Source organism: Vigna unguiculata, chromosome 7 (assembly GCF_004118075.2).
Source record: "Vigna unguiculata cultivar IT97K-499-35 chromosome 7, ASM411807v1, whole genome shotgun sequence".
Taxonomy (NCBI): domain Eukaryota; kingdom Viridiplantae; phylum Streptophyta; class Magnoliopsida; order Fabales; family Fabaceae; genus Vigna; species Vigna unguiculata.
The window spans coordinates 20206322-20216047 of record NC_040285.1 but is presented as its reverse complement, the minus strand read 5'-3'; the positions used below and the strand labels follow the sequence as shown (position 1 = coordinate 20216047).

Below are 9726 nucleotides of genomic sequence, written 5' to 3'. Positions count from 1 at the left end.
AGGTTTGGACAACGCAAATGGGAACCACACCAGTGCCGCCAATAGTTAAGAACTCACCGTCACCACCACCATACAAAACAACAATATTTCAACCATTCTATTCTTTTCCCACTAAAATATGAAAACAGAATATCTTCTACTTCTTTCTTTAACGGAAAAATAACAGAGCTTTCCAATTATCTTTTTTCTGTTGGTTTTTAAAAAATAAAATGCCTCTTTTTTAATAGAAAATACCAAAAGATATTTAGAATATTAGAAAATCAAATTGAAGGGTGTTTTTTTGGCTCCATATATCTGATTAGCAAGTTTAACAAAAAAATAAAAAGAGAAGAAAGAAAGTGGAAAGTCTGAACACGCGCTCTCCCACCGTATATATTTATTTTTGTATTGTCAATTGTGCGTCTTCTCTCTCACTCTCCTAAACCCCTCTTGGTGTCTCTCTCTATTCCTCTCTTTCTCGCTCTAAAACCTTGAATTCCAAAGCAATATTGGTACGTAATACGCTTTCTACTTCAACGGAACCGAATGATTCATTGCGTGGAGGTCCAGGTCTCGTAGAATTTCTGGCAAATTCTAGCACATTGGTAAGCTTCCAAACTTTTGCAAGCGTTTCATGTTGATCTGACTTTTCTATTCGATTTTTCTTTAACGGTCTGCTCTTTGTTGCCGGTTTCAGAGGCTGATTGGGAGACATACCTCACATGTGTTTTGCTTCATCTGCACAACTGTGCCTTTAGTTTTTTCTTTTTTCTGGTCAGAATGGAATCGGTATTTTATGCGTTTGGGTTTTGTTTTGGTTTACCCTAATAACTATACTGTACGGTGTTTGTGGAATTAGGGTTCCGTGAGAAATGAGAGAGGGGCTGAGATCGCGGGCGCGTTTGGGGACGGTTTCTGGAGGCGAAGAAGTTGTTCACAAGAAAAAGGTTGTTGTGAAGAGCGAGGCTGTTGATAAGGGTGGTGAGGGTTTGGAGGTGCAGAACTCAACGATTGAGAAGAAGGGTGAAGTTGCACTTGATGTTAAAGAAGAATGTGGCTTTGATTTGAATGTGAGTGCAAGTGGTGAGGTTGACTTGGAAGAGAATGAGAGTGGTAAGGGTTGTTTTAGTGGTGGGGGTGATACTGTAGTAGTTGAGGTAGATAAGAAGGCAAAGAAGGAGCAAGGTTCAAATAATGAAGTACTGGTTGGGGGTCGAGTGTTGCGCTCAAGGTCTAAGGGGGTGAAGGATAGAAGAGTGTATTATGGAGAGAGTGAGGATGCTGTTTCTGAGAGTGATAGAGAATGTAGTGGGGTTGAGACGGTGAAAGTTAAGACGGAATGTGAAGAAGCTGGTGAATTTTTGGCTGATAGTTATGAGAATGAAAAAGCTAAGGTGAAGAAGGCAGAGAATGGCACAGGGAATTTGAAACGAAAGCGTGGGAGGCCTCCCAAAATAAAGTTGAAAGTGGAAGATCAACCAGTTCATCAGTCGCCACGTAAGCGTGGAAGACCCCCTCTTGCCAGCAAACAAAACCATGTGGTGGTGCATAATAGAAAAGAAAAGGTTGTCCTTCGAAAAGATAAAAAGAGTTTAACTATGAGACGTGATGCTAATGTGAATGCAATTGATGATGCGGATTCAAGGAAATCTGCTGGGGTTGAGTTAGAAAAGAAGGAAGTCTCTTCTGTCAAGAAGTCTAAATTCACTAAGGCTTTGGAAACTGGGAACAATGTGGTGGCCTCACCAGTAAGATCAAATACTGATAATGCACTTGTCTCCGAGAAAAGTGGAAGAAATAGAGTTAAGCAGTTAGTGAGGGATCAAATAAAGGAAATTCTCTCAGCTGCCGGCTGGACAGTTGACTATAGACCTAGGAATGGTAGAGAGTACCATGATGCAGTTTATGTTAGTCTGGACGGACACACGCACTGGTCAATCACCTTGGCCTACAAAAGGCTTAAAGAGTATTATGAAGCTGGTAATGGTGAAGGTAAGGCATATGGGCCGGGCTTCAAATTTACACCAATAGCAGCTGAGGATTTCCAAATACTCACTAAGGTAATTAAAAAGCAAAGACAAGGGAAGGTTAAATCTGTAAAGAAAGGGGGAAAGGGTGGGAATAAAAACAAAGGAAGGTCAGGTTCTGGTGCAGCCGTGGGTAAGTCAGTGAAGAGGAAAATGAAAAGGAAACGGTCACCTGGAGACACAGATTCTATATCACCGAACAGGATGCCAGTTCTTGTGAGGGATCATAAGCGACACAAAACACAACATAAGCTGCGAAGTGGTCCATTGGTTCGTAATGCTAAGGAGATAGATTCAGAAACTGAGGGATATGTACTGTACAGTGGAAAAAGAACTTTGTTTGCCTGGATGATTGATTTGGGCACAGTCCTTCTAAATGCGAAGGTTCATTATAAGGCACCCGAAGATAAAAGTGCAGCATTGGATGGTAAGATCACAGGAGATGGCATTCATTGTGGCTGCTGTGATAAAGTCATTACAATTTCAGAATTTGAAGTTCATGCAGGAAGAAAATTTGGTGATCCCCTTCAAAATATATATGTGGAGGAAGGAAAGTCTCTTTTACAGTGTTTGCTAGATTCGTGGAATAAGCAAGATGAATCTGAACGTCAGGGTTTTCATTTTGTTGATGTTGCGGGTGAGGATCCGAATGATGATACTTGTGGGGTCTGTGGAGATGGTGGAGACTTGATATGTTGTGATGGTTGCCCGTCAACATTCCATCAAGACTGCTTGGATATACAAGTATGACGTTCATTGTCATTTTAAAGTGATCTTTATATAATTAATCTAAGTAGATATGTTTCATTGTGAATTTCTTATTAGGATAGATAACGCAGTGTATTATGCATTATCCAGCTGTCACATATCAGATAAATGACTTGATTTTATGCTAATTAGGTCTAGGTGTAATTTTTATTGCATTTCTGGGCACTAGTGTGTTTTCTATCTTTTTACTTAAAATTGTCGTGTTTTTTTTTTTTTTGAATTCCAAAGCTGATCGGATCAGCATGTTTTGACAGATAACACCGTGGTTCCCAGTCACTTATATTGGTTGGTTGTGGCTTAGATGGTTGGTTCACTACCTAGAAAACTTAAGTATCGTCTACTGAAGATAAATATTTATTATTAGAAAATTTGAGATGGATATGCCTGTAACATTTTGTAAGAAATAATGGGAAATTCTTATTGTTGTTTCTGTATCTTTAGTTTTCAGATGTATCAATGTCATTTCTGCATATGGAAAATAGTGTAGTGGGAAGTAAATGATCTTTTTTTTTGCGTCTTGCAGAAGTTTCCATCTGGTGATTGGCACTGCATTTATTGCTGTTGCAAATTTTGTGGGTCAGTTAATGGATGCTCAGACCAAAAGGATAGTGATGATGATCTTACTGTGTCAAAATTACTCACGTGCCGACTATGTGAGCAAAAATGTACGTCCTATACATACATATAATCTTTTGTTCAGCAGATACACGTTTTTCTCAATTGGTGTAGCAGTAGCTTTTCCTTGATTGAAATGAATATAATTTTTCTTGACTTTCGTAGATCACAGATCCTGCATTGAGGCAAATGATTGCAATACTATTGATTACAATGATGTGATCTTTTGTGGAAACAGATGTCAAGAGGTATGAACTGTTTTTCATGTTCTTTAATCTTGATTGCTGCTTGTAATTAGTTGATGCTTGATTATTTGGTGTAGTAAATTGAATTGTATCAAGTTTGAGTTGCAATATTTATTGGTAACTGTACAATGATTTGTTGCTTCCTGGTTCATTGTTTTTGTTGCTAAATGTGGAGAATATTTTATTGTCATTGTAAACAAACTAATTTTATTTTTTCATTTTGTCCTCTAGTTATCTGAGAGACTTGAAATGCTCCTAGGGGTTAGACATGAAATTGAAGATGGGTATGCTTGGACTTTTATTAGGCGGTCAGATGTTGGCATTGATGATTCTCAGAAAAAACCTCAGATGGTTGAATGTAATTCTAAGCTCGCTGTGGCGTTATCAATAATGGATGAGTGCTTCATGCCGTATATTGATCATAGAAGTGGGGTGAATCTGATCCACAGTATTCTGTATAACCGTGGGTAAGGTCATCCTGCCTCTTCTGTTCACATTCTTTTAACCACTTTTCTTCTTTGTAATGCCTTGTTGGTTATACCGACAACTTCTTTTTTGTGCATGTAATTGATTAAAATATTGTGTTATATGGGGTCCGAGTTTTTCAATAAAAAGGGTATGTGAATTAAAAAGTTATCACATAATTTGTGAATGAAAGTTCGGGAATATTCTGTTGAAACTAAATTATGACATATATACGAAGTTTCAAAATACTTATCATTTAATTGACGTGCTTTTATACCTCTGTCCTCGTCCAAAATATTCTTTTTCTTGATGTTAGTGATTGCATTCAATCCGAGGCAACAAATGTGTCTAATGAATTTATATCCTAATGTGCAGCCAATTATCATAAGCTGATGGCTGTCTTGTAGTGGCTGCATTCACGTGTAGAAATTCAGCAAAGATTATAACCTCATATTTTTAATATTTTATATTTGTGAAGTATACATATGTATGATTCCTAGTCATTGAATTGGAAAAATACGTAATTGGAATCTACTGAATATTCCCCTTTATGGAAATTCATGTTCAGTTAGACATGATCCCTTTCTAACATTCATTGAGTAGATGTGATGAACTGGGAGATTTATATTTGTTGATGTTTTATCCTCTAGATAGATTGCTTTAACAGCCTACACGTTGGTGTCCTCTTCCTGAAAGAGTGGGTTTATAAGTTATAACCGCAATGGTTTTTGTGGGTTTTGGATATCCTTACAAACTCTTAATGGACAATGTGTACTGTGCAATGCTGATACCTAGCTAGGTTTACACTTGTTCTGCAAACTTGTGTAATTGATCAATGATTGCAATTGGTAGACCACAAATAACTACATAAGTTACATTAGTAATCTCTAGATTCAGGTTAAGCAATTGAATCCATGTCAAGGTTATTTCTATAAAATCCATTCAATGCTCATTTTTAACAATTATACATGTCAGTTTCATAATATATGAAATTTCTCATACACAGTAATATCTTATTAGTAAACTTTCAGAAAATATATTTTCTTTTTTGAATTTTCTTCACAGTTGCTACATTTATATTTAAGTAAATAAACAACGGTGACCTAATTTCATGTATCTAGAACATTGATATTGTATTTGAATGGATTGGTATGATTCTAGGACTGTGCATGATGCTAGTAACAACATAAAGCATTTATCTTGTCAGGTCAAACTTCAATCGTCTGAACTATAGTGGATTTGTTACTGCAATTCTAGAGAGAGGTGATGAGATGATTTGTGCTGCATCTATCAGGTAAATGTCTACTAATTTTGATATTTGCTTACACTTGATTTCCTTAGCAGTCAATAATTAACATAATTGCAGCCTGAAGACTGCTTATGGAATTCTGTGGCTAAACAATGATTTAATACTTTCTGTTGGTATTGGACTGCAAACAGTTGGGTTCAATGTTTTTTGGCACTTTGCAAATTTGGGGCATATTCTTTTTACTCAAAAAATTGTGATATTGGTATCTCACCAGGATATTATCGATGTTTACCTTTTTTATGATGCGTGAACACTCCTAACATACCCTTGATATAATGCTAGTGCTTAATCGAAGCACACATGTATCAAAGTATGAGTTAGTTAATATGAAATATCAACACAACTTGTACCTTTATTAAAATACTTCTGTTATGATTTAATTACTTTATTGTTGTTTTCATCATACTGTTGTATATAATAAATTGACGCGGTCTTGTCCTAGATTTTAGAAAGTTGGCCATGCTGCACGTCCATATCCATGTGACAGCCAGCAGTTAGCTATTTGGGTCTACCTTTCCAGAACTTTCATTTTCATGGCATAAACTTTCCGTTTGTAGAATATTTAACTTGTGTGATTATTTGATGTAATCCGTGGGGCTGTCTTTTTCTTCTGTGATAAGAGATAATCATTAACTCTGTTCTTTATTTTCTTCCATATACCTAAACAATTCCTTTTGCATAGATTTTCTACCGACTCCCTTCCTACCTGGTGAAAAATTCTAACAATGTTTCATCTTAATTCATCAAATAGGATCCATGGAAACCAACTAGCAGAGATGCCATTTATTGGAACCCGCTATATGTACAGGCGACAAGGAATGTGCCGCAGGCTTCTAAACGCCATTGAATTGGTAAATTTATTGTCTCATTAGTTTTTGTTGCCAAAACCTTCTTGTTTTTCTTTTTTAGAAATCTGTCTTCTGTTATGGCCTATAATTTGTTACTTTTTTTCCCTGACGTTACTCTGCCACATCTTCTGTAAAAGACTAGTAAAAGATGTATGATCCGTGTTCCATATTATCTGAAGGGTGGGGTACTACTGTCTTAGGCTATTTGGTAGATGAACATCTGATATTGGACACAGGGTTTGCTTAATACCTTTTTTTTTTTTGGATTTGAAAGTTTTAGAGCAACATCGGAACATGGGATTTGTTACTGGAAAGTAAAGAAAATGAAAGTAGGTTTTACTGTGCTTACATCTTCATCTTAATTTATTATATGCATGCACAACAATGAACAGTGTCTTGGATGACACTGAATCTTAAAAGTAAAGTACTGTTAACTAGTCAGTAAATATAAGTTTATCCCCTTATATTAACTGTTTGGCAAAACAGTAGAAATTTCTTTTAATTGGGTGTCAAAAGAGGTATTAGTTTTAGCATAGGAAAGAATCATGTTGCACTTTGATAGATGCTTTTGTGGTCTGACACGATTTTCTCCTCAGATTTTTCTCATTTTATTTCTTTTGTCTTCCATTTTACTGAGATCAAAAGTTCTTTTCTCCTACTACCAGGGACTCAGCTCTTTAAATGTTGAGTTATTGGTGATACCAGCTATCTCAGAGCTCAGAGAAACTTGGACTTCTGTTTTTGGGTTTGAGCCACTTGAATCAACAATCAAGCAAACAGTACATAATACAAATCTATTGGTATTTCCTCATGTAGATATGTTACAGAAGAAGATATCAAAACATGATATGGCTAGTCATAATCCAATCCCTTCAGAAGGTACATTTGCATTTGCCTATACACTTTTTCCTTTTATTATAGTTTATTATGCTTGGTGACAAATGTACATGCTATCTGTCTTTGAAAATTTGAACTTGATTTTTATCCAATACTATTTATTGTAGCTGTCAATCAAATAGCATATAATTGCAATGGTGCGGGCTCATCTGGATCTGATTTGATCAATTATATTGAGATTCCTCCCTGCCCTAATACATGCCAAATAAATGACGAAGCCACATCTAATGAATCTGATTGTCATCTCCCTGAGGGTTCAGTGAATAATGTACCTGCCGTTGCTAGCAACATTAATGGTTGTAGACAATCTACTAAAGATGACACATGTGAAGTTGTTTGTCACACAGGTGATGAGAATCCAGTGATGGACAACACTAAAAAAAATGTTTGCGAAGATGTGACTGATACTAGTGGCGTAGCTGGAGATGGCCAGTTGAACACCACATCTTGTATTAACACTGAGGCTACAAAAGTACAGTGTGTTAATGTTTCGTTGGAGGTTACTGAAAACTTACCTAATCATGTTGCAGTATCAAATGAAGTTTTGTCAAATAACAAAAGTGCGGAAGACTCGGAACCCTGCGGTACAGAAAGTATTACAAGGGATTCAAAACTTTCTGCTGACTCTATTCACCAGGATTCATCTATTGTTTCTGACAGTTGTAAACTGAGAAGTGACACTGATTGTGGTCAACAGAACATCATAGGAACAGAAGAAAAACGTGGTGAATTTATTAGTGTTTGTGGTTCTAATGGTAGACCCAATGGTGATTGTGCCTCTGGGGAAGGTACTGCCGCCACTAATGAGTTATTGCACCTTCCATCACAGGACATGACCAATAAGAAGCCTTGGGTGAAAGGGTCTTCAGATCTACCTGAGCCTGATTTGCAGGTGGATCAAACAGAAGAGAACAGTGCTCCCTCCCCATGGAGCCCTAACACTGCTTCTGGTTGTGCATCTACTGGCAGTGCTTCTCGTGGTAGTACAGAGGGGATTTTTTTGTCAAACCAAGCCAGTTGATTTGTGCTTCACTTGTAGGTATAAGTAGGTTATATTTGGAGGTATTCACTAACAAAGGGAATCTAGCAATGCAATCTGGGAAGGGTAGTAAAAGCCCTGATCTTTGTACTTATGGACGACACAATGTATGTGTATTTTGAAGTATCTGGCCGATAGAATAGGGTGATCTTAACTTCTAGTAATTCCTGTTTCTCTAAAATCTTAAATTAGGAATGTTAGATTCCCTTCTTCAGTATTCATTTTTTTTTTAAAAAGAAAACAGATTTAGCAAACTACCATTTATTATGTTTCTCTTGGTTTTGTTTATCTCCTCTAAACATTCTCCCTAGAAGAGTCAGAATTCAAGTTGACTGTATAGTACAGATGATATAGTCACCCATGCCATATTATGACAATGTTTCTGGAAGACTTTTAAAATTTAAACATGTTCGTAAAATTTTTATAGATTAGGTTTAAATTGTATATTTTATCTATAAGTTCTTATATTTTATTACTTTTATCTCGAATTTTAAAATGTGATGTTTATCTTTTGAATTTTGAAGTTATTAATATTCTATCCTTTTATTGGCTATTAAATTATTAACATAGTAGCAATGTAATAAATCTTCATTATATTTTTTATACTATGCATTATTTTGCCTTTGGAATATTACTATTTTATCATTTGTTTTAATTTCACCAATTTTAACTCTTTGAATTTTCAAACAACATTGTACTCTTTTGAATTGGGTGTCAATTGTCTAATGTGACAAATGATTAAGTTAAATTTATTTCATCACACCAAACAAATATTAATAGTACATTTTTTAAATAAATTTTAATAAATATTTCTATAACAATAAAAAAGGAATAAAAAAGGAATTGTTTGTCATTTTTTATTTTACAATTTTTATCATTTTATCTCTTAAGTCGCTGTTTCTAAATTAAAATAATTATCTGTAATAGAAATTATTTACAAAATAAATAAAAATAATCTACAATAAAATTATAATGTATTTAGTTTTATAATTATTTTTTATGAATAATTTTTATAATTTATTAGAATTCTTTTAATTTAATAATTAGTAAACTAATATGTTTTATTTTTTCTTATATAAAATAAAAAATAATAATATAATTCATGCAATTTTTTCATTGATTATAACTGATTTTTTTACAAAGTAGATATTTAATCAATAGTTAAATAGAATTTTTTGAATTTTTAAAAAAACTTTGAATTTAAATATATTTTTAGTACCTTAATTTCACATAATTGATTTTTTAATCTGTAAGATAGCAATATGATGAATTTAATCATCCAAAACTATACAATTATTTGGTTTAATCTTAAACAATATGCAAAAAATAGTCCTATTTAAATAATATTTATCTTTCTGTCTTCACTTTGTTGGTATTGTTTTTCATATAACAATTGATAATATTTCTAATTATCACTCGTGCTAAATGAATAATCATAATAAGACATGTATTAATTGGACATTTATTTTTTATTTAATTTTATAAATTCTTATTATATTCCTATATTTTGACGAATAGATAAGTTACAGATTAT

At 34.4% G+C, this 9726-nt stretch overlaps 1 protein-coding gene across 3 annotated transcripts; it reads left to right on the top strand.

Annotated features, from left to right (window-relative positions):
* Positions 1-387: 387 nt before the first annotated feature.
* Positions 388-8591, top strand: LOC114190552 (increased DNA methylation 1-like). Of its 3 annotated transcripts, XM_028079488.1 has the most exons (10): positions 388-584; positions 677-753; positions 839-2750; positions 3298-3439; positions 3555-3637; positions 3866-4101; positions 5307-5393; positions 6160-6259; positions 6922-7135; positions 7261-8591. In XM_028079488.1, the coding sequence occupies exons 3-10, from the start codon at positions 852-854 to the stop codon at positions 8172-8174; spliced, it is 3675 nt and encodes a 1224-aa protein (XP_027935289.1). In that variant the 5' UTR covers positions 388-584; positions 677-753; positions 839-851; the 3' UTR covers positions 8175-8591. The 3 variants fall into 3 exon arrangements, with proteins under 3 accessions (XP_027935289.1, XP_027935290.1, XP_027935288.1); XM_028079489.1 differs by lacking the exon at positions 677-753; XM_028079487.1 differs by having other exon boundaries at positions 677-2750.
* The last annotated feature ends 1135 nt before the right edge of the window (positions 8592-9726 follow it).